This window comes from Hevea brasiliensis, chromosome 9 (genome assembly GCF_030052815.1).
Source record: "Hevea brasiliensis isolate MT/VB/25A 57/8 chromosome 9, ASM3005281v1, whole genome shotgun sequence".
NCBI classification, from domain to species: domain Eukaryota; kingdom Viridiplantae; phylum Streptophyta; class Magnoliopsida; order Malpighiales; family Euphorbiaceae; genus Hevea; species Hevea brasiliensis.
Window position 1 is genome coordinate 3862514 of NC_079501.1, and position 24788 is coordinate 3887301.

The following is a 24788-nucleotide window of genomic DNA, read 5'->3' on the forward strand; positions in this document are numbered from 1 at the left end:
CTCTCAACAAGACTGTATCATTAAATTAAAATTTATTAATTAAAAAAAAAATATTTCCATTCATAGTTTATATATATATTTTAAATAATATAAATATCCCAATGATATGATTACCGTAAAAGCCAGAAACTGCCATAAAATGCCATATATTGTCTGATCTGACCGTTAAATCTCCGCCCTTCCTTCCTTATCGTAGTCACATCTCTCTATATCTATTCCCTTCTCTCTCACCATTTCTATCCGGAGGATGAGAGCTTCATTTCAAATCTCTTTAATGGTTTTGCGCTCTTCATTATCCATTCTCTGAATAACCCTTTCGCTTGCAGCTTTCTTGCCTTCTTACTTTATCCTATGTATTATTTTTTGAGCATATATCGCTAGTGCAACTATTCCTGGTGCTGCCTCTTGTATTGAATGCCCTTTTTCTATCCCCTCTCTCTTCTTCAATTCAGTTCTGCTACTTGGTAATTATTTCTGGAGCCTTGAAGCTGCTATTATTAATGGAAGTCCTTGTTCTGGATTTTTTTTTGTGATGAATTTTCTAGTGATGAATTTTCTTCCCTGAAATGGCATTTAGTTTTGAATTTGAGCTACTATTTGTTTGTTTTTGGATGTTCAACTCTAATTATGAGATGGGTGTTGAATTTTATATATCATCTGACTGGCACTGCTTCTTGGATTAGACAGACTTGCTTTACAGGCTTTGGTTTTAATTTTGGTGATGAATTATGGTCCTATGATTGATAAGTGAAAAATGAAAGAAGCAACAACTTAAAATTTATTGAAACAGGTACACCCTTTAATCGTGCAAAGCTAGAAAATGGCACCAAGGAACAGTCGTGGCAAGGCAAAAGGAGAGAAGAAGAAGAAAGACGAAAAGGGTAACAATCTGTTCACAGTAGAATTGTTGTCTGAATTAATATCCTTATATATTAATTAGTTGATATTCAGCAATATTCAGTAACAAGTTGCCTAATTAACTTCTTTGATTTATGATTCTGCAGTTCTTCCGGTTGTTACTGATATCACAGTGAACCTCCCCGACGAGACTCGTATTGTTTTGAAGGTATGGTGCTCATTATGAGTTCATGTTTCTTAACAAATTCTTCAAAAAAAGACAATTGTCAAAACCTTTTCTTTTGGCACTTATAGGGTCACTAGCAGTAGCATCCACTCTGTGTTCTGTTTCTGCATTTCTTTAATTTTATAGGACACAGGCATCTTTCACTTGCCTTTTCTTTTAAACAATCAAACTTGACTTGGCAGCAATTTTTTTTTTTTTTAAATGACAAATAATCTCTATTCCTTCCATTGAAATCCATTAGAAGTTTTATGGAAAGAGTAATTTTAGCATTAAAGATAGAAGACAACTGGTATGTCTTTGCAGTTTGCAAAAGTACTTCCATAGCTTATAACATGTGGATAGAATCCAATCCCACCATGTATGGCTAATGTAATCTCATCAGTCACTCCTGCAGAATCTCCGACTGATGTCGATATTTTGAAGAAAATTGCTTCCACAATAGTATAGTAAATTAACCTTACAATTACTTACCACAGGAGATGGATAGTCCAATCCTGTATTTTGGTTAATAAAAGTTGCGTGATTTTACTGCATACAAAAATTGTCCAGTTCCAAACTCTTGGTTGATAATAAAAGATGTTTCCAAGGCAGTTGTTTTCCCATATGAGTTGCTTGGTATATACACACTCTATTTGATACATACTTTCTTTCTTGGATTTTAGTTTTTTTTTTCTTTGGTAATTTGTGGGAAAAAAAAACCTTGGAAATCTTGAGCAGGGGATATCCACAGACAGGATTATAGATGTTCGTCGGCTTTTATCGGTGAACACGGAAACTTGCTCCATCACAAATTTTTCATTGTCCCATGAGGTAAGAATCCAACATTATACACTATTTTTTCAATGTTTTTCTATCTACTCGCACATCATGGGAGGCTGCCATTAGCATTTAGTAGCCTTCTATCCAGGAATAGCTGATTCCATGTCGTTTTATTAATATAGCCAAGTGGACGTCAATGTTGTTATTGTCACCGAAGCAGAAAATCTAACTTATATATTGGCACTAAGCGCAATAATTCTAAATTTGGTCAAATATGAAGCTTTCAAGTTTTAAAAAGGAGAAATTAATTATTTAAATTTAATAAAATTGACAAATAATAAAAAAAATTATGTAAATAAATGTCTATTTGACATTATTTTTCAATTATTATCAAGAATAATTTTAATAAATATATACTTAAAAAATATTAACAATTAATTTAAAATTAAATTGATATATCTTACTCGTAAATATTTCAAAATAATTAAATATTTTTTAAATTTTAATTCTGCACTATAACTTCGTTTTTTTTTTTTTTTTTCCTAACTAGATCAGGGGGCTACGGTTAAAAGACACGGTCGACGTTTCAGCGCTCAAGCCTTGTGTGCTCACGTTAACTGAAGGTAAAATTCCTCTTATGCAATCAACGGCGCCGTTCCATTAAAATGTAAAATAAATGCATGAAACGATGCCGTTAGGCATCTTCAATAATTCTGCTTAAACGATGTCGGTGGCGTTTCTTTATAAATATTGCTGAAAACTGACGCCATTTGTCTGCCTTCTTTTTTTAACTGGTTGTCGCTGGTCGGTCTCTGGTCGCAGAGGACTACGATGAGGAACTTGCTGTGGCGCACGTTAGACGGCTCCTCGACATTCTGGCCTGCACAATGTGGTTTGGACGGTCGGCGAGCACGCTGGATAAGTCCAAATCTGATTCTGGAAAGAATGCGCCTGGTGCGCAGGACAAGACCGCCAAGAAAACGACAACCAAATCTCAAGCCACCGCCTCCAAACAATCGTCATCATCGTCGAAAGACGTGCCGGTGGAGGCAGAAGGAGAGATGAGCCCCTCATGCCCTAAGCTTGGGAGCTTTTACGAGTTCTTCTCACTTTCCCATCTCACTCCTCCTGTTCAATGTACTCTCTCCTTTCACTTGTATACAACAACGTAGATTTTGAAAATAATTGAAAATAATGGACACTGCGATGAATGTTGCAGTTATAAGGAAGGCAACGAAACGGCAGATAAAGGACATTTCGGACGACGATCATCTCTTCTCCCTCGATGTAAATCTTTTTCCCCCTCCCATTCTCTTTTAAAAACTCACTTCATTTATTTTTTTTTTGTATTGCCGGTTTGAATTTTCCTTGTTTCAATGATCAGGTAAAGCTTTGTAACGGGAAGCTAGTTCAGGTTGAAGCTTGCAGAAAGGGATTCTACAATGTTGGGAAGCTGCGGATTCTTTGTCACGATCTTGTTGATTTGCTTCGGCGGCTTAGTAGAGCCTTTGACAATGTTAGTTTCTTTTCCTCATTCAGTTCTATGTTACTCTTTAGTTTAAGCGACATTGGTAATATTCTTATCAGGTGGTTGCAATTAGGGGTGGCAATTCTGATTGACGTGTGGTGTTCGTGTCTTGTCAACATGGGACACACGAACACTATACTATTAACTAATAAATTGTGTCAAAAATTTAAAAATATTAAATTGTATTAGGTGTATTCAATACGACATGACTTGTTCACAGCGGCTCAAATGGGTTAGCGGCTCAAATGGGTTAGTAGGTTCAACACATGACACGAATATTAATATTAATCAATGGTGTTAAACGTGTCAAGTCGGTGTCAAGTCAGGCAAATGAGTCGACACGAATTCGATATGAATACGAATAAGCCTAACACAAACCCTATATTTTCCTGTCATGTTCGTGGGTTGTGTCCAAAATTGACACCCCTGTTTGCAATAGCTCTTTTTGATTGATAAATTTACTGGCCTCATTGCCAGTCCTCTTTTTAATTTGTTAAAGTGGAAGATTTGTGCATCGTCAGTTCAGTTCAGTTCGTCTGGAAAACTCAAAAATTAATAAACTGAAATTTTTAGTAGATCAAAACTGAATTGAACAGTTTTGGTTTGGTTTGATTCAGTTGGATTTCTAGGTTTGGACATATTTGGCTTGTTTCCTTCAAAATAAATCATTTGTAAAAAAAAATAATAAATTCAATTGCAATCGCACACAATTTATATATCTTTTGAAATATTTTTTTTTTAAATTAAAAATAAATTCTTTCATTCCAAATATAAGAATAGACATAAAAGAAATCACTTGAATTCTTGTAAAATTCTAGTTTCCAAACAGTGGTTAAACTTATTTTGAACTCATTTTAGAATCAATTCTAGTTATATTTCCTATTTTTAACTCTAATTTGAGACCTAATAACTATTAATTAAATAAAATAAACTATTTGGTTCGCTTTGTTATTCAGATTTTTCCTCCAAAAACCAACTAGAATTGAATAGTCTGAATTTCTTAAAATAAAAAAAAGGAACCAAACAAAACCGAATTACTGAGAAAACAGAACTGAATTTTTGAAATAAATTAGTTTGGTCTTATTTTTTTTTTTTTCCAGTTTGAATGGAATTCTGCTCGCCCCTAATTCAAATTAGTAATAATTTGAGTTTCTTGCAAATATCTAGAATTATGCACTAACCTTGTATGAGGCATGTATTTTTCTTCCCTTATTCAAAAAGCGGCATTTCCTTACTAAGCATGATAAATTTTGTTTCTATGGTTCTTTGTTAGCAATGGAATCTTTTGATGGTTCTGGTCCTCATGCTTATGATCTTTTGACCGTTTTGGTCTTCCTGCTTATGATCTTTTGACTTGCTAGATCCTTTGGATAAACAATCATTGTTAATCTAGTTTTGGCTTTGAATTAGATATTTTCAGTTCATTTGTTCATTCTGGTTGAATATTTGGTTGAGATTTTATAATTTGTTTCTCAAATTTCAGGCTTATGATGATCTCATGAAAGCATTCTCAGAACGGAACAAGGTCAAATTCATTTTGCTGAATCTTCTCTCTCTCTCTTTCTCTCTCTCTCTCTCTCAGCTTGTTCTGATGTACATTCAATAAGTTTTTACAATAATATAGTTTAATAACTTCTCATAGTGCTTCTTTTGTGCTGAATTTTGCCCCCTTTATTTGCTTCATTCAGTTTGGGAATCTTCCTTATGGCTTTAGAGCCAACACATGGCTTATCCCTCCATTCGCAGCACAGTCACCCTCAGTTTTCCCTCCTCTTCCTGTTGAAGATGAGCTGTGGGGAGGAAATGGAGGAGGTCTTGGAAGAGATGGGAAAAATGAGTTGATACCTTGGGCTAGTGAGTTCTTGTTTCTTGCATCTATGCCCTGCAAGACAGCAGATGAGAGGCAGGATCGAGACAGGAAAGCCTTCCTTCTTCACAGCTTATTTGTTGACATTGCCATTTTCAGAGCCATTAAGGATGTGCAACATGTCAGATCTAATCGAGACTTATTGTGTTTGGTTGGGAGTAGTGAAATCCTTTATACAGAAAGAGTAGGAGACTTGAGCATCACGATCATGAAAGACACTTCCAATGGAAGCTCTAAGATAGACACTAAAATTGATGGAATTCAAGCAACTGGAGTGGATAAAAAAGATTTAATAGAGCGGAACCTACTGAAAGGAATTACAGCTGATGAGAATACTGCTGCACGTGTAAGTTCTCAAAGTGTCATAGATCAATAGCGTGCTGCATTGTTTTGGTTAATTTATTTTTTCTGTGCCGCATGGCTTTTAGGATATTAATTATAGTCTAATTGATGAATTGATGAGTAATGTTTTACATTCTGGATGCAGGATATTGCCACTCTAGGTATTGTTAATGTAAGATACTGTGGTTATGTTGCTGTTGTGAAAGTTGAGGGGAGAGAGGAAAAAAATGTTAGTCCATTTCAAAGCATTGAACTTGAACAACCTGAAGGCGGTGCCAATGCCCTTAACATTAACAGGTTCCTACCATTGTTTGCTATGGGTCAATAAATTATCATGTGTTAGCCAAAAATGCCCACAACAGTTTGTGATTTCATGTGTGATTATAAATAAAGATCTTAGGATTTTCCAATAAACTACATGTATAATTGCACTATTGCTTGACTCTAGCTTGGAGCACATATATTATGATGGGCTCATGAAAGGCATAACCTATGCTTTTAGTGTTATTCAACTCAACTCAACTAAGCCTTTATCCCAAAAATTTGGGGTCGGCTATATGGATTCGCTTTCTCCACTCTGAACGATTTTGGGTTAAATCCTCAGAAATGTGTAATGCTTCTAGGTTATGTTGTACTACTCTCCTCCAAGTCAATTTAGGTCTACCCCTTTTTTTCTTTCTATCCTCTAACCTAATGTGCTCTACTTGTCTAACTGAAGCCTCCGTATGTCTACGCTTCACATGACCAAACCACCTCAATCTCCCTTCTCTCAACTTATCTTCAATTGGCACCACTCCTACCTTTTCTCTAATTCTCTCATTACGGACTTTATCTAGTCTAGTATGGCCACTCATCCACCTTAACATTCTCATTTCTGCAACTCTTATCTTAGATGCATACGACTCTTACAGTGCCCAACACTCACTACCATATAACATAGCCGGTCTTATGGCTGTACGGTAAAATTTTCCTTTCAATTTATTGGGAATCTTACGATTACATAAAACTCCCGTGGCACGTCTCCACTTCAACCATCCGGCTTTAATCCTATGACTAACATCCTCCTCACATCCTCTATCTACTTGAAGGACTGAGACTAGATATTTAAAGTGATTACTTTGGGGCAGTATCACTCCATTCAAACTAACTCCTTCCCTATCACCAGTTTGGCCTTCACTGAACTTGCAATGCATGTATTCTGTCTTCGTTCTACTTAACTTAAAACCCTTTGACTCTAGAGTACTTTTCCAAAGTTCTAGCTTTCTATTGACTCCTTCTCGTGTCTCATCTATCAGAACAATATCATCCGCAAACATCATGCATCAAGGAATACTCTCTTGTATATGTTTTGTCAGTTCATCTAAAACTAATGTAAAAATGCTTTTAGTGTCATTCATTTAGATAAATTTTAAGATAGATTTTAGTGCAAGATGAGAAAATTATATCAGGTTCGATTTATGAAACTTTTGGCATTTAAGAAATGTATTATTTTCTTGAACATTTCTAGAATGTTTTATAATCTGATTGAATACTGCTATATTCTTTTGATCTCTGCTAAATTATGCCAAGGTTAAATTTAACCCTGGCAAATTCTAAAGCTAAGGTGACTACTAAAGAATCTTAGTTTGTCCTATATTGGAAAATATTAATTGTGTTTAAAATTCTTGGAGGATAAAAAATTAAGCTGTGTTGGACTGTAAATTTTTTTCTTTCAAACACAACTCTTTCATGGGTTGGCTTAATTGATTTTGATGCCCACAACATGTTTTTGCTACCTTCAATTGTCTATATTTGCCATCATTAGACAGAAGTCTGACTATGCCTGCCTTACAGTTTGAGGCTACTTCTACATAGAACAACATCTTCAGAACATGGTAAACCAGCGGCACACTTGCAAACTTCAGAATGTGAAGAGCTCATTGCTTCCCAAGCTTTTGTAGAGCAAATGCTCGAAGAAAGTCTTGCTAAGCTTGAGCAGGAGGAATTGGAGCAGGATTATTTTGTGAGGTGGGAACTTGGAGCCTGCTGGATTCAACATTTGCAGGACCAGAAAAATACAGAAAAAGATAAGAAACTGCCCATTGAGAAGAGCAAGAAGCTCTTCTTGGAAAAAGAAATGAAGGTTGAGGGACTTGGCACACCTCTTAGGTCCCTTAAGAGCAACAAGAAAAAGATAGACGAAAGCAACATGAAAATGCAGTCTGAAAACTCAAGATCATCTATTGATGGAGTAATTGGGGAAGTTGAATATGCTGTTTCAGCTTCTATGGAATCTCAACTTGAAACCACTTCCAAAAAGAATGAGCTTGCACTGCAGAGGTTGTTGTCTGATGCAGCCTTTACTCGACTAAAAGAATCAGATACTGGACTTCATTGCAAGGTAGTACTTTTTGATATCACTGGGTTACCTTCTTTTGCGTTTGGTGTGGTGTGAACTAACCTGCCATGTGATCAACAGTCTTTGCAAGAGCTAGTTGACATGTCTCAGAAGTATTATACTGAAGTTGCTCTTCCAAAATTGGTAATTTCTCGATATCATTTGGTTAAAATTTTTCATTTATATTTGAATTCCTAGAACTAATGTTAAAAATCAAATACAGGTAGCAGATTTTGGCTCGCTAGAACTATCACCAGTGGATGGCCGGACTCTAACTGATTTTATGCATACAAGAGGCCTTCGGATGCGTTCCCTGGGACATGTTGTAAGTTTCTGGTTCCCACAAATGCAGGCTTTGACTTCTTAGAGCATTTGTTTAGATTTATATTTTTACTTTGTTGTTATCTTCACTTTGTTGGCCATGATGCAGTTATGTCAATTCTGACAACTGTATCATTTCAGTTAGTTGCAGTTTATCTAATTGGATGTTATGCAATCAAGCTTTACACTGTCACTAAGACCTGTGTATATCCCAATTTGTTAAAATGACTACATTGTCCTCATGTTTTGAGAGGCATCTTCAAGTTATTCGCTAAATTGCAATTATGAATAACCTCTATTTAAGGGATGTCTTTACATGAGGAAAGGAGGTGAAACATCCTCCTTGGATGTCAATTTTGGAGAGGTACTCTTCTTTTTAAATGTATGGTTATTGAGTAATGGCAACACCTTTCTTCAATGCCTTCGGCATTGAATGTAAATTTTCTTATTTTAAGACTTTGGTTAACAGCGTTCCACTCTCAAGTACTAGATTTTCAATGATAATTGATTGACTACCAGTGAGACTTCCTCTTTCTTAGCTTGCTGAAGTGAAATGTAAATGATGGGACTTATTCCTATAAATCTGAAGCTTATCTAATGTGTACCCATGAAAATATCATTTATTGCATTATCATATGTTTACAATATGTTTTTTATGCATATTCTTGGTACAACTATGTTAAAACGGTTAGGATACTCCTACCTTGTCTTGAAATATGTTCAGAATCTCTTTTGTTAAGTAAATGTGCATTTTCTTACCAAAAAATTTAAATATATTTTCATTTTTAATATATATATATTTTTTACTTCGTAATTCCTATCAAGAAAAGGTTGATATTAGTAAGGCTTACCTCATGCCTTGAGGCTTATGCCTAACTTGATATTCAGATTCCAATACAGATTTTAATAATTTAATTTTGAATTTTTTTATTATATTTGTGAAATGCTCCATTTAAATGTTTTTCCCTCAGTGGATAATCTTGCTATTTGTTTTATGCAGGTAAAGCTTTCTGAGAAGCTGTCACATGTACAGTCACTCTGCATTCATGAGATGATTGTACGAGCTTATAAGCATATTCTTCAGGCTGTGATTGCATCTGTTGCAGACCATGAAAAAATGGCTGTATCAATAGCTGCTGCATTAAATCTGATGCTTGGGGTTCCTGAAAATAGAGATTCAGATAAGTCGTGCCATGTCCATTCTCTTGTATGGAGATGGCTAGAGGTGTTTTTGAAGAAGCGATATGAATGGGATCTTAGCAGCTCAAGCTTCAAAGATGTGAGAAAAATTGCAATTCTTCGTGGATTATGCCACAAGGTATATTTATAATTACCTAGAATGAATATCAAAGCTCTGGAATTTCCTACATGTAATATAATAATTATATGATAAGAATTGAGGTTTTAAATTGTACAATCTACAATCAACTTTTAAGATTTCCCCTTTTTTTTGGATTGCAATGTGTTCTAGACACATAATGGGAGATTAATATCAATATCTGAATAATGTTTTTAAGTCATGACAAGTGATTGGAATGACTTTACAAAATGTAGGCAGTCGGATGCTGGCCAGTGTAGTCAAAAGCGCAAAAAGAGCAAAAGTGCAGCGACAAATAGGAAAGCATTTTTACATATGCTAAGTGAAGCACATTTACTGAAGTGAGGACTTTTTGCGCCTAAAGCGCAAAGCGCACAAAAAAGCGCAAAAAAAAAAAAAGGGCAATGTGCAAAGAGCCTCAACTTCAAGGGCCAACATTGGAAATCTAGTGAATATCTCTAGTTATGACTGTGAATTTGAATGCTAAAAACTTTTGCATGTTTGATGATTTTTTAAGGGTTTAAATTTATATAGAGGATTGTATTTTCTTTGCATATTATATTGTTAGTTAATTTTTTAATAACTTTGCACTTCCTTCAATGAAGGGAACACTTTTTTTGTGCTTTGCATTTTAAGCGATGAGTGATGCATCACTTTGATTGCACCTTATGCTTTAACTACATTGGTGTTGGCTTCCTAAGTTCAACCAATTCAATATGAATGGATGTCATTGCTTGAAGTTAATGGTTTACCGTATTATTTATCAACAATGAAAGTGATTATCTGGTGTTATACAATTATGGCCCGTCAAATTGTGACTTTGAACCACTGTATTGTGTCCCATGGATGACATTCAATCATTTTCATCTTCAAGCAAAGTGCTCCCTAAATGCAATAACCTCTTTTAGGCAGATTGCAGAAGTGTTGCAAATATACTTAATGTTTTACTTCATTGGAGACTGAAAGTTTGGCCTTAAATATAGTGGAATGGAGAGAAAAAATGAATTTACTGGACCTTAATTACTTCAGGATTGTGGCTTGGCTGTGGAAATGAAAACTCAAACACAACAATTGACATTCTTGCACTCCTCTCTCTCTCTCTCTCTCTCTTTCCTTGGGTGCCTTTCCCATTCTTTTTTTAGGTGGGTATCGAATTGGTTCCAAGGGATTTTGATATGGATTCTCTACATCCATTTCAAAAATCAGATATTGTCAGCTTGGTCCCAGTGCATAAGGTGATGAAAGTACATGTTTTCTTTATCTTTTCTGGTAACTGCTTGAATTTTCCCATATTTAATAATGAGTTACATTTTCTAATTTTTTACAGCAAGCAGCATGCTCCTCTGCAGATGGAAGGCAACTCCTGGAATCATCAAAAACAGCCTTAGACAAGGGAAAACTTGAAGATGCAGTTACCCATGGGTCAAAGGTATAGACAGCTGAAATTATGCCCTGTTATTTGTACATGTGAACTAGAAATTTCTTTTAGGCGGGGAAAAAAACCCTCATATGAAGGTCCTTCTCCTACTATTTCTTCATCCTTGTCTGCGCCTCTGCGGGCTCTGTAGTATATTAGCTGAAAAACTTCTGTGATATGTCCAGGCTCTAGCAAAGCTGGTGGCAGTTTGTGGTCCATACCATCGAATGACTGCAGGAGCTTACAGCCTTCTTGCTGTTGTATTGTATCATACTGGAGACTTCAATCAGGTCTTTTTATTGTCTATTTCTTTCAAATTTTGCTGCAAAATTTCCAGTCACCATGCCAAATTTTATATAATTTTTGGAAGAATAAGCATAATATAGTTACATTCTCAGATTAGAAAATTTTGCATTGTTTTATAGTAATGGTTCACATTCAATGTTGTTTCAATTTTACAGGCTACTATATATCAGCAAAAAGCCTTGGATATCAATGAGAGGGAACTAGGATTGGATCATCCTGATACAATGAAAAGTTATGGGGATCTTGCTGTGTTCTATTACAGACTTCAGCATACGGAGTTGGCCCTCAAGTATGATTTACTCTTCTGGCTTCAAAATTTGGGTCTGAATGAACAAAACATGCTTTATACCTATCTTGTTTTAATATTGTTCCAACGTTGTGGCGAGTGATCGCCTTGTGGTCTAGGTGATGCACGCTATGTTCTTTCTTCTGCTGGTCATGCTTATGTTCATCATTAGAAGGGGGTCAGAAAGGTCATTGCCTTCATACTGATTCATTTCAAAGATTGCATATCAGTCAACTCTTTATACTTTTGCTGTTAATCAGATTTTGAGCAGTGTGGTTTTTTTTTATTTGGCTTAAATTGATATCCTATTTTGGGCAACTTCCAGTTTTCTTTTGTAATCTTTTCCACAAGTCCTTGGATATAACTGCAGCCACATACCTATGTCCTGTTCCATTCATGAAGGCTTTGTTCTTCATGCTTCTGGTTTACCTTTATACCTGGCGTGAATGTTCAGTATTGTTGTTGACCAGGTATGTGAAGCGTGCTTTATATCTTCTGCATCTCACATGTGGCCCTTCACACCCAAACACTGCTGCAACATACATCAATGTGGCCATGATGGAGGAAGGCCTGGGAAATGTGCACGTTGCCCTTAGATATCTTCATAAAGCTCTGAAGTGCAACCAAAGGTTACTTGGTCTGGATCATATTCAGGTTCTGTTTTTTCTTGGCTGAGGTTCATCAATGTCATATTTTTTGCATCTAGTTCTAATTTCTTGGTGGGTTAAATATTTGAAGATACTTCTGTCACATATTATAGGGAAAGGAAGAGGGCTTAACACAATGGGGGAAGTTATGCTATATATGAATAATTAATTTTCCTTAAAATTGCCACCTTCAACTCCTCCACCCTCTTTAAGAGAAGAAAACACCAGAAATGGGGGGGTCAGTTCCAGATTAGAGTGGGGATGTTTTCTGTTGAGCACAATGGAGAACTTATGCGCACTGAGTAGTTTTTGAAATTTCAGATGGTAAACAACACTTCTATAAACACTTTGCTACATCTTTTTAATAAATGCACAAACATGGAATCTTCATTGTATCCTTTATGCATGCTAGATAATGAGCTGCTTGCTGCAGCTCTAGAAAAGTATGCGTGTTCTACATTTTTACTAAACTCTGTGCTCTTACTTTGATCTCAGACAGCAGCAAGTTACCATGCAATAGCAATTGCACTCTCACTGATGGAAGCGTATCCATTAAGCGTTCAGCATGAACAAACAACCTTGCAAATTCTCCGAGCAAAACTGGGCCCTGATGATTTACGTACTCAGGTGTCTTATCAGATCCAGATCACTAGTGAATTTACCTTCCCCTTTCATGTTGCAGCATTCAAGTCCCTCCTAGCTACTTCGTATTTTAAGCACTTATTAGTTTGATGCCACTACACACACTTGAACATTTGGATCATTTGCCGAAATTATGACCTGCCTACTGGCTTGTGAATCAAAAGGTTAAATGTGCTGAGAACATTCCAATAACTAGATTCTTGGAAGTTTATAGTTTTTAACATGACATGTGCTCCCATAGACATGTTAACTGAAGTCAATAAGTTCAAGTGCTAGTTCTCTCTCTCTCTCTCTCTCTCTCTCTCTCTCTCTCTCTCTCTCTGTACATAGACATGTATATATATATTGCAAATGTTTGTTATACATTTAATTCCTTTTAATGGAATAATGCAGGATGCTGCTGCTTGGCTTGAGTACTTTGAGTCCAAGGCCTTTGAACAGCAAGAAGCTACACGGAATGGTACTAAGAAACCTGATGCATCCATTGCTAGCAAAGGCCACCTAAGGTAAACTAGCTTAACATTATCCTTGGTGTCATTTACCTTAATGAAGTTGACATATTGTAGTTTGATGTACTTTGTTCCTCTGCTACTTATATGTCTAATCACACCATTGAGATACTCAGCTAGAGTGCAGTTACATGTGTATCTGGCACTTGTTATGTTCTTGAAATTACTGTGTTGGATATACATGTAATTTGTTATAGTTTCTTTGATAGTTGCCTCCATGCTACTTGGCAAGGACTATTAATCTAACATTCCTACCGTTTTAAACATTATAACTGGCTGTTCATGGTGCACTTCAGCCTATCTTCTGAGCTGAAATTTGCAGTATGTAAAATAGGTGACCTATCAAGGCATTCCTCAGGAGTGTCTATTGGATCCCAGTGGATGTTGCTGTTTTTCTGTATGTAAATATATGCAGTTATGCACCATAAATGTGCTATTTGCTAACCATAGTGATGCTTATGATGCATGTTATTAGTGAAGCAGTTGTACATGTTACCAATAAGTTTGCTTTTTAATATTTGGCAGTGTTTCTGATTTGCTGGACTATATTAATCCAAGTTGTGAGACCAGGGGGAGAGATTGTGTATCAGTGAAGAGGAAAAGCTATACTACGAAGGTAAACAGAGTTCATACTATGTTTGTTGTAGCAAATTTTGAACCATTTAATGACAATGCGATCTGGTGTGAAACTTATTGTAGTTGCTTTTGATGTATTTGATTGTATAAAAAGCATATTTATTGGACTAGGCAACTTTACATTGTGTTTTTTTTTTTTTTTTTTTTTTTTTTAAATAGTAGTTTCAAGATGTGTGCAAATGGAGTAACCAAACCAAATTATTGTAAATACAAGTGACTTGGTCAAATCAATGAAAATATGCCTTTTTCTCTCCGCAAGATGGAAATGATTGAACCCACCAAGCCCAAGGATGTCACCACTCTAGATTGTCGAACTGATTGCCAGATTTTACAATCCTTTATGTGTTAGCATATTTTAATTTTTCTTTAATGCATTCCACAAATTTCAATTTTCCATTTCAGATAAAGGAGAAAACCAACCCAAATGTGAATGTAGAAAGTTGTGATGAATCTCCAAAAGAGACTCTCAATGAGGCGTCAGATGAAGAGATGCACACACCTGTTGCCAGCCAGGAGACTAGCTCTGCCCAAGTTCAGTTCCAGCAAACCATTTCGGAAGAGACTGCTGAGAAGAAATCAGGCATTCCCAATGAAGCATTGCTGGAAACACATGCTGAAGTGGATGATGGATGGCAACCCGTTCAAAGGCCAAGATCAGCTGGCTCGTATGGGCGACGCCTGAAGCAGCAGCGAGGAATCATTGGCAAGGTTTATCAGAAAAAGATTGTGGATACTAACATGGATTACTCTCCTGTCAAGAATACTCACCAGAATAGTAGGTATTATCTCTTAAAGAAACGGGCACTATCTCATGGAAGTTATGTGGATCACCATGCAACAAATCCTTCCCAGGGTACCAAATATGGGAGGAGAATATTGAAAGCTGTAACGTACAGGGTCAAGTCTATTCCTTCAGCTAATAAAACTGCCACAACAGAGAACTCAAGAAGCGATGGCAAAGCTTTTGCTTTGTCACTCGAATCTAGTTCAAGTTCTGCCCCTACTGATGTTGGCCCAGTGAAGAATTCAATAGTTAGTCTTGGAAAGTCCCCTTCATACAAGGAAGTAGCATTGGCACCCCCAGGCACTATTGCTAAGTTTCAGGTCTGGTTTCCACAAAGCGATATTCCAGATAATAGGGAAATTGGTGTTGGAAAACATGAGGAAGAGACAAATGAAGCAACGGAAACTGTTGTTGAAGTGGTAACAGATTTACAAGATTTATGTGGAGAGAAGGATAAAAGTTCTGCAATAGTTTTGGCAGATCAATTGAGCAATGTAACTGATGTTGAGAGGAAAGAGGAGAGCCTCTTAACTGATGCAAAGGAAGATAATTCTTTGATGGTGCCTCAGAGCTCACTAGAATCTGAATCTGGTGTCATTGAAGTTCATGAAGTTTTGCAGAATGGCTCATTGATGGACAGCATACCAAATTCAATTGATTCTCCCTCAAAGGAATCCCCTTGTGAGAAGGATTCTACTCAATTTGGACCCCAAGGTAATTCTAACTCCACCTTGCCTCAAGTAGAGGATTTGAAGGACAAATCACTGGTTTTTAATTCAGGTGAGACTCATGGACTCCCAAATAAGAAGTTGTCTGCTTCTGCAGCTCCATTTAACCCATCACCATACATTGCACGTCCTGCACCTGTAAACATGAATATTCCTCTTCTTTCTGGTTCTGGTGCTGTTCCAGCTGTTGCACCATGGCCAGTAAACATGACTCTGCATCCAGGGCCTGCTACTGTGTTACCCACAGTTAGTCCATTGTCTTCCCCACACCACCCAAACCCATCAGCTCCTCCAACCCCAAACATGATGCAGCCATTGCCTTTTATTTACCCTCCTTACAGTCAAAGCCAAGCGGTGCCAACCAGTACCTTTCTAGTAACTAGCAATGCCTTTCATCCCAATCATTTCTCTTGGCAGTGTAATGTGAACAGTCATGTATCAGAGTTTATTCCTAGCACAGTATGGCCTGGTTGTTGTGGAATGGAGTTTTCTGTCCCACCACCTGTTGCTGAGCCAATTCCTGATCCTATGGTAGAGCCTAAAGTGCAATTTGAAAATCCTGAAAGTACAAGTCCACCTCCAGTTCTTCCAGCGGATATTGACAATGTAGGAGAAGCTAAGAAAGAAATGAACCTTCTGGCATCAGAGGGAACAGATGATGCAAAAGAACTGGCTGGGGTTGGCTTGGAAAGTGTAAAGGAAAATGGTCATTCAAATCTGGGTAAGGGTCAAATTTCTGGGAATGATTCAGGTCAGAAGAAAAGTTTCGAAGAAAATACTAGCTGCAGTGATGAAAGGAAGATTGATGGGGAACAAACCTTCAGCATTTTGTTAAGGGGAAGGAGAAACAGAAAGCAGACTCTGAGAATGCCAATAAGTTTGCTTAGTCGACCATATGGCTCACAAACTTTTAAAGTTATATGTAATCGAGTAGTAAGAAGTGGCGAAGCTCCAAAATCTACTGGCTTTTCATTGAGTGAAGACTGTACCGGTAATGCCACATGATCCAAGGTTCTGCTTTTCTTCCCAATCAAACCAATCAAGTATAGCAAGATAGTCCAGAAAAGAGTAGAAGGTATAAAGCTTCTTTCATCATATACACAGGGATATGAATGTTTTAAACATTTTCTGGTTCTCATGATCAGACTGACTTCTGAAAATGCAGGTTAGTTTTCTATAACCAAAGATGCCTTTTCTTACCCTGCTAACACTTGCCAATTATTCTTTTATTTTTCCCCCCTGGTGATATGTGAATTCTATGACCTGAATTTTTTAGTGTCTTCTTTTACTTTTATTTAGTGAATAAATATTGATTATCATGGATGTGAACAGTCTATCATTGGTAGATGGACCTTTCTTTTAGTATTCCATGGATAGGATAGATGTGAATGTACATAAGAATTGACTGTTAAAAAAGCACATTAATATTTAGAAATTTGGCAGCAGCTCTCAATACGAGTTGGTCCCCTGTCTGTGCAATGGACACCAGAGATAGAGGAAAAGATGTTTTTGTTATTTCAGGTATTGCTGTTACAGATGCATAATTTATTTTCCTTTCTTTATCCTTTCTGATGATTTATCAATTTATCAGTTCTGGAAGATGATACTATCTACACGTTATGCTTAACTCTGATTAAAGAAAGGACAACTCTTTTGGTTGCTTGCGTTAAACCAAGTTCAATTGATTCTCATGGTGAACTGTTGAGAGAGTCTATGTATCTAGAAACTATTTTAGCCACTAAGTTGTTTCCCAGTTGGTACATAAAAGAAGGATGTGCTGAGTGATGTAATTACATAATGCTGAAGATTAAATTGAAGGAGAGAATTTATGAAGCTTATATTTTGTTATTATATTGAGCCACATTTAAGTTCTTGATCATTTTTTTGGTTGATATTCAGGTTAACATGTAGGTTTGTTTACTTGTGGGACCTTTCAATAACATCGGTTGAGGTGACAATTTTGGCTGACAACACGGTTAGAAAATTTTGATATCTACCTAATGACAGAATGAGCTTCAAAGAACTTCGAAGGAGCCCCAGCATCTCATGGCAGTTAAGTATTTTAAGTACCCATAACATATGTTTTTGATATTAATTTGATTGAATTGTAAATAAATGAAATTGTTTCCTTCAGGGAACTTGTTCAAGCTGACTTGTGCTTTTTTTCCCTTTATTTGTTTATTTTTTATTTTTGGTTGAAAATGCAACCACATTTTGAAGACCAAAAGAATCCGAAGTTTTAAAATTTTTCGACCAGTGGACATGTCTGCCATAGATAACTCTGTTGTTTGATGCTTCATGATACTTGAATTGGTAGATAACTTCATCTTGTTTGAGCCTCTGTATCTTTATCATCACCATTTGATTGTAGTTCCGGACTCCTGGTTTAGTGAAATTACAATTGGAAATTATTTCCTAACATTTTATTTTTTATTTTTTATTTTTTTATTTTTTATTTTTTACTGCTAACGATTACAGATATGGCAATGGCATTTGTTTAGGTAAAACCAAAAGGACATACCCAAAAGGCATAACAATTCATGGGTCACTACTCACAATGAGTATTGGAAAGGTCAACTCACCATTTACTGCCATCAGTATCATAAGCGCATGAAGCCTATGTCCTTAATGCCAGTAGTCCAATTTCTTTTCTAAGATCCTTTTACAAATAAAAGTTCACAACAAAGCGCACAAGAGAAGAAGCACGAGATTAAGTAGATATGATTATTGGAGAAGAGGAACGATAAACATTTACGATTTAAGCCATCAAGGAACTCCAGGTGCTTCCACACTCATGCATGCAAAGAGTACAAAAGGAAAAATGTGGGATACAAACAAGGACAGAAACAACATGTTGCCTCAGATGAGGGAAAAATGCCTAAGAAAATTATAAATCTAGCAGTAAAGCATTCTCAAATTTCCATGTCCACAAGTGGGGTGAAGGGAGGTTTAATAAAGTAAGATAAGACAAGGTAAAAGAATGTATGGTATGATAAGGTAAGATAATAGTTTTATTTATGTTTGGGAAGAAAGTAAAGCAAATGAAGAGTATATAACCTTGTTTTGTTTGGTTGGATGGTAAGATAAAAAATAAGTCAAATACACAAAGATAGGCAATTTGGAGTTTTTGTAAAATTACTGTGGGAAATATAGTAAGTCAAAAAATAAAACATTCCTCAACCCACCGAAATCGGTGAGTTGGAAATTGACAGATTTTGAGGGGTTTTCAACTCTCAAATAATCTCCCAAAAACTTTCTTCTTCCTCAACTCTCCCTTCCAAACAGCCGTAATCCCTCAATTCAAACGCTCTATAAGCCTCTGTATTCTCATGGCAATGTTATTAAGGTCGATGATAAATTAATATTTCGTATAAATTCGACACAGAAATGAGACCTGGTTACCAATGATGGCAATGGTGAGTAAAGAGTCCTAGAGAGTAGGTAAGGCGCTTTCTTCACCGTTGTCGCCGAGGGTCATACCGACCTCTGTATCTCGTTCACCAATAATATTAAATTCTTCATCAATGGTGGTAGAAAATTAGTTAGAGATACGAAATAAAAGATTACTTATTATAATTTTAAGAATTTCTTGTTTTACTTGTATTTATGACTCATTTCTTGTCGTTTAGAGGGAGGAAAGAGTAAAAGAGCGATTGTGTTAAAATTGAAGAAAAAGACGTTTTGCGAACTAACCGGGAAAATGGAAGGAAGGTCGGCTAGAGACTCGAGGGAGGAGGGAAAGAGCCCTTGGAAACTGTCTCCAACGGATTTAGCTGTTTTACTATATTACCCTTCTCCGTTTAATTGGGCCAAAAGTGCAAAAACAAGGTTAGGCCAACCCAAATATAAATGCCCAACGACTCTTCCCTCCTCTTGTTCTTGGGCTTTGCTTTCATGTCCAAACCCATTTTCAAGCACCAAGCAAATGAACCAAAGCATATTCCTTGCCTAATGTGATTGGAAAACGGCATCTTTGTTGTTTTGTTTTTTTGAGAAAAAACGGCATCTTTGTTGTAACAAGATAAACGAAGGTCTCTTGCTCCACCACTAGTTCCTATCCACTGTAGCGAATCCCTTTCTGGTGCGGTGTTTCAAACTCTAACTTAGCCTTTCGTTTCTTCGTCAGAGTTCCTCTCTGAAATGCTGACTGAAACTGAGCTCAAGCGTAGAAGTCTCCTCTCATGGACTCTTTAATCCTTAAACCCAGTTTTAACTATTTTAAACCCAGTTTTAACTATTTCTTTTTGAATCCTCCAAATCCTGGCGCTAAATCTTTCTATCCTAAACACTTGTCATTCTTCAAGTTGACTTATTTTACCAAATTTAAAAATTCTCCTATTTGTTTGTCCTGTAGAACTCCTTCAAATCGGCAAAACCCCAATTCAGACTGTAATAGTAGCGTCTGTTCTTTTAACCCTTTATGGGTTTTCGTCCCAATCTTTCAACGCGTCAAGGGCGTAGCTTCTTCTCAAACCAAGAAATGGGTTTCTCGCCTACGAGCTTATAGCGAGGAATCGAAGAAAGCAATGAACTGTTACAGTGGCAATTACTTGCAAAACGGAGCTTTTGGAGTGGCTTTATTAAGCATTACATCGAACGCTAAGGTTCGAATTAGTCCTTTTGTAGCGACATTGGCAGCAAACCCAACTTTTATATCGGGTTTGCTCGCATGGTTTGTGGCCCAATCAATAAAGGTGATTTTGAATTTCTTTGTGGAGAGGAAATGGGATTTAAGAATACTGTTTGCTTCTGGAGGGATGCCATCTTCACACTCTGCTTTATGCACTGCTTTGACAACATCAGTGGCGCTTTGTCACGGGGTGGCTGATTCGTTATTTCCAGTTTGTTTGGGGTTTAGCCTTATAGTTATGTATGATGCAATCGGTGTTAGGCGTCACGCTGGAATGCAAGCTGAGGTAATCAGTGTTTTATTGTAAACGAAAAAGATTTATTACCTTTATCATTACTTTTACTTCTGGTCTTGTTTAAGTTATGTTTTGTCAGAAAAATATTTTCATTGTTGTTTGAGCGAAGGTTGGTACTTTTAATGCACATGTAAAGTATAAGATATAGAGGTTTCTATTGTTGCATTGCCTTTATTTATTTATTTTTTTTTCTCATTGCCTAACTCCAGCTGGAGTTTTTTTTTTTTTTATGTACCTATGTCTTTACATGTTGATTTTATCATTAGTGATATTGATAAATTGGAATGATTGTTTGGTCTGAATCTATGTCCCATGTTCGGCTAAATCTATTTTCTACCTGGATCAACTGATAACCAATCAGAGCAGGGGATCATCTGGGGATATAACTATTTGATATTGCTAGTGGTGGAACAGATAACTTGTATGGGGAACTCAGCAGGTCATTGCTTTTTACCATTTAGTGGATACTCCTGATAAGCATTTGAGTGCAAAGGCCTGAATTTTGGTATTTGAGTACCCTATTGTCGAATAGGGGTGAGCATTTGGTTATAACTAAGAGACTGAACAGAACTTATCAGTATTTATTATTTGGTTTTTGGTTGGTTTGATTAGTTATTGCTTGAAAATTTCTGTTAGTTGGATAGCTTCTTGGGTTTTTGAACGTGTGCTTATTGCTTGGAGCAATATACTGCTTTGTTTCATCATAAGTAAACCCCAGAAAGCATGTTGCCTTGAATTCTGATGATTATCTCATCTGTTTGCAAATTGCAGTTGGCGCATGTCAGTAATAATGCATATATGACTGCTTAGTATTAGAATAACTGGTTAGGATTTAGGTTATGGTGGCAATTTATATTTACTTGGACTATGATATGATATCTTAATGGGTGTGTGTCTAGGTCTGCCTATTTTCCAAGCTCTTATAGATTTTGCCACTGTTTTGAAGTTTGACAGTGTCTTATTCTGTCAAGGTAACCTTATCAAGCACAGTTACCTTAGTGTAAAGTGAGAGTCATAGTAATTATGGAACCATTTTTGGTAAGTGGTAACAGAAATGGGATGTCTGAAATGAACATGGTAGCTACCAACTGAACAGGTTAATTGACTTCGGTATATGATCACAAGTTCTCATAGCTAACGTTGTGGTATCAACTGTGAGAATATTGAGAGGACCATTGGATCTTGGCGGAGGTCAACTGTGATAAATATTTGCCTTGTGTAAAACGTAAATGGGATTTGGGATTACCAGACTTTCATTTTAAGTGGTGTCTTTATCTAGAATATACATTATAACATTTATAAGCTGTACCCACTAAACTGCCATCCAGCAAACATGTAATTTCTGCCTTGAACGTCGAAACTTTTGGTTAAGTAGTGCATATTTGAATCCATTTCTAATTAGCATTTGAAGTTCCAGTCACTTTATTTTTATATCTCTGCCTTGCAAACCTACATATTTAATGTTCTTATGCTTATTTACCGCGTAGGATGTCTTCTAGGCAGATTAACTAAACAATAGTATCTCCTTCAATCCTTTGGAAGATATGAAATTGGCTACTTTCTTTTCCCTGCCTAATGGTAGGTTGCAATATCAAATATACAGTCATTGGCATTTGTAGGAGCTAACATGTATCTTTCCTGCATCGACATAGGTTCTTAATCTTATCGTTGAGGACCTGTTTCAAGGGCATCCTATCAGTGAGAGAAAACTCAAGGAACTTCTTGGGCATACTCCGCTACAAGTCTTTGCTGGAGCTGTGCTTGGCATTCTGGTTGCTTGTTATTTTTGTCAGGGTGGCTTAGTTGTAACTTAGGTCTTCTTCTGTGGGCAATTTTGGCTTAGATTTGTGTCAATGGCAATGATTTGCTGCCGTAGCTCATTCTGTTCGGCCTTCAGAGTTGATGTATTTTATTGTTATCCAATAATTGAAGGACATCAGAATATTGAGAAATAGAAATTGAAGTCTCCTGTCTGCATTTTTCTCTGTCAGATGGAGTAATTGCTGATTTGATTGAATTTTTAATTTTTTTTTCATTGTTTCAATTATGTCTAAAATACAAATTCAATTAATTATATTAGAACAATTATTTTAAATTACGGTAAAAAAAAGCAATTATTTTAAATTTTAAAATAATGAGTATTTATGCTAACAATCTAAAAAAAATAATTTGTTAAGTCTTCTGGACATAGGCCCTATTCTCAATCTTAGAGTAGGAAATAGAAGAAAAGTGCAGAAGAATTAGAAAGAGAATAGAAGAAGAAGAAGAGAAGAATCAGAGACAGAGGAAGAAGAGTTTTCGAGAGAGAGAAGAAGAGAAGAATTGCTAAGAAAGAAAGACTCATTTGTTTTATTCATTCCATGAATTGTATGGCACAATGATATAGAGTATTTATATTCTTCTCAATACATTGACTAATTTGACTCCCAATCTGTTACAAGCAACAACCCCCCTAACAAATACAACAAACTCTCTAACTACAGTAACTATTCCCTCCAACGAATGTCAGCTCAGCAATCCAAGCTCACTTAGCAACACCAATCCTAACATTATCCTCCCTTGCAAGCACATTCTTGTCCTCAAGAATGAAATCTTGAAATTGGTGCAATATGAAATCCTTATCCTCGCAAGTAGCATCTTGAACACTTAATAAATTCCATTGAATAGGAACCTGTTGTGCTGCTCTTCCATCCTTAATTAAGGATCTTGTATCCAACACGGCCAAAGGTTTGACCGAAAATTGGCCTTGTGAATCCAAGGAAGGTAATGCAGATTGAACAACTCTATCAACCCCTAATTTGTGTTTTAACAAAGACACATGGAACACATTGTGAATAAGTACATCAGCAGGTAATTGAAATTGATAGGCCACTGCTCCCACCTTTTGCACAATCTTATAAGTCCCAAAAAATTTAGCAGACGGCTTAGCATGCTTCCTTGCTCTCACAGAAACTTGTCTATAGGGTTGAAGTCTCAAATAAACCCAATCCCCCAACTACAAAACTTCTCTCAGTTTTCTTTACATCTGCATATTGTTTCATTTTATTTTGAGCCACAGCTAATTGATACCTCAAGAATTCCATTATTCTCTGCTTTTGTAACACCCAATCCTCAACCTTCCTCACTGAAATCTCAGCTAAATTATCAGAAAAGAATTGTGGAGGAGCATAGCCATATAGAGCTTGAAATGGGGACATTTTTAAATTGCTGTGAGAGGAAGAATTATGCCACCGCTCAGCCATTCCCAACCAAGAACACCATTTATGAGGCTAGTGAAAACACATACATCTCAAATAATTCTCCAAACATCTATTAAGCAACTCAATCTAACCATCCAACTGAGGATGATATGCTGTGTTCTTATTCAACTTCATTCCCAAAGCTTTAAACAGCTGTTGCCAAAATAAACTTAGAAAAAACTTTATCCTTATCACTCACAATATTGGTTGGCAACCCATGCAACTTAAACACATTATCCAGAAATAATTTGGCAATTTTTTCTGCTGTAAAAGGATGTGCCAAAGGAATAAAGTGGGCAAATTTTGTAAATCTGTATACTACCACCAATACAGTATCTTTACCCTTTGACTTAGGTAGCCCTTCAATAAAATCCATAGAAATTGAGCTCCAAGCCTAAAAAGGAATTTCCAATGGTTGTAACAAACTAGGGTAAGCAACTGATTCGGATTTGCATCATTGACAAGTATCATAGGTAAGCACCCACTTCTCAACTTGTTTACACATCCCAGGCCAATAAAAAGATTGCCTCAACTTCTGATAAGTAACTCTTATACCAGAATGACCCCTTACTATATATTCATGAGCTGCAGATATCAACTTCTACTATAATTCTAAAGAATCTCTAATATAAATTCTCCCCTTATACCTCAATAAAGCTCCAACATACTGATCATTCTATTTGCCCGTGGGATCAATGGACAGAATCTTAATAAGATCAAAAGCTGCTGTATCATGCTCATAACTACTGCACACTTTTTGCTCCCACAAAGGAATCGCTTCTGATATAGCCTGTAATTCCCCACCATGTTCATGAAGAGCATATTTAGAAAGAGCATTTGCAACTTTATTCTCCTGCCCTTGCTTATACTGAATCATATAACTGAGCCCAAGCAACTTTGTCATACCTTTCTGCTGTATGGCAGTATGAAGTCTCTGTTACAATAGAAACTTGAGGCTCTCATGGTCAATCTTAATGATGAAGGTGGAATTTTCTAAGTAATGTCTCCACTAGGTTATTGCTACAAGAACAGCTAGTAGCTCCTCATATATAGACAATGCTTGATTTCTTGGA

At 36.4% G+C, this 24788-nt stretch overlaps 3 protein-coding genes across 11 annotated transcripts; 2 read left to right on the forward strand and 1 right to left on the reverse strand.

The window, feature by feature from the left end:
- The first annotated feature begins 560 nt into the window (after positions 1-560).
- On the forward strand, positions 561-22267 carry LOC110670439 (protein REDUCED CHLOROPLAST COVERAGE 1). Of its 9 annotated transcripts, XM_058152483.1 has the most exons (27): positions 561-881; positions 1005-1066; positions 1802-1894; positions 2394-2466; positions 2666-2980; positions 3063-3130; positions 3228-3359; positions 4855-4896; positions 5060-5584; positions 5726-5877; positions 7414-7960; positions 8039-8101; positions 8181-8282; positions 9279-9596; positions 10739-10831; positions 10924-11025; positions 11199-11303; positions 11475-11608; positions 12076-12259; positions 12748-12879; positions 13288-13400; positions 13929-14019; positions 14442-16716; positions 16998-17072; positions 17451-17603; positions 21964-22054; positions 22129-22267. In XM_058152483.1, the coding sequence occupies exons 1-23, from the start codon at positions 821-823 to the stop codon at positions 16554-16556; spliced, it is 5622 nt and encodes a 1873-aa protein (XP_058008466.1). In that variant the 5' UTR covers positions 561-820; the 3' UTR covers positions 16557-16716; positions 16998-17072; positions 17451-17603; positions 21964-22054; positions 22129-22267. The 9 variants fall into 9 exon arrangements, with proteins under 9 accessions (XP_058008466.1, XP_058008467.1, XP_021688181.2 ...); XM_058152484.1 differs by lacking the exon at positions 21964-22054 and having other exon boundaries at positions 22129-22265; XM_021832489.2 differs by having other exon boundaries at positions 21964-22135.
- On the forward strand, positions 19108-22453 carry LOC110670440 (uncharacterized). The gene is made up of 2 exons (XM_021832497.2): positions 19108-20467; positions 22129-22453. The coding sequence occupies exons 1-2, from the start codon at positions 19733-19735 to the stop codon at positions 22288-22290; spliced, it is 897 nt and encodes a 298-aa protein (XP_021688189.2). The 5' UTR covers positions 19108-19732; the 3' UTR covers positions 22291-22453.
- Positions 22454-23000: 547 nt separating this feature from the next.
- LOC131183460 (uncharacterized) lies at positions 23001-23718 on the reverse strand. The gene is made up of 2 exons (XM_058154226.1): positions 23546-23718; positions 23001-23433 (listed from the first exon to the last, which is right to left on the reverse strand). The coding sequence occupies exons 1-2, from the start codon at positions 23716-23718 to the stop codon at positions 23001-23003; spliced, it is 606 nt and encodes a 201-aa protein (XP_058010209.1).
- Positions 23719-24788: the final 1070 nt, after the last annotated feature.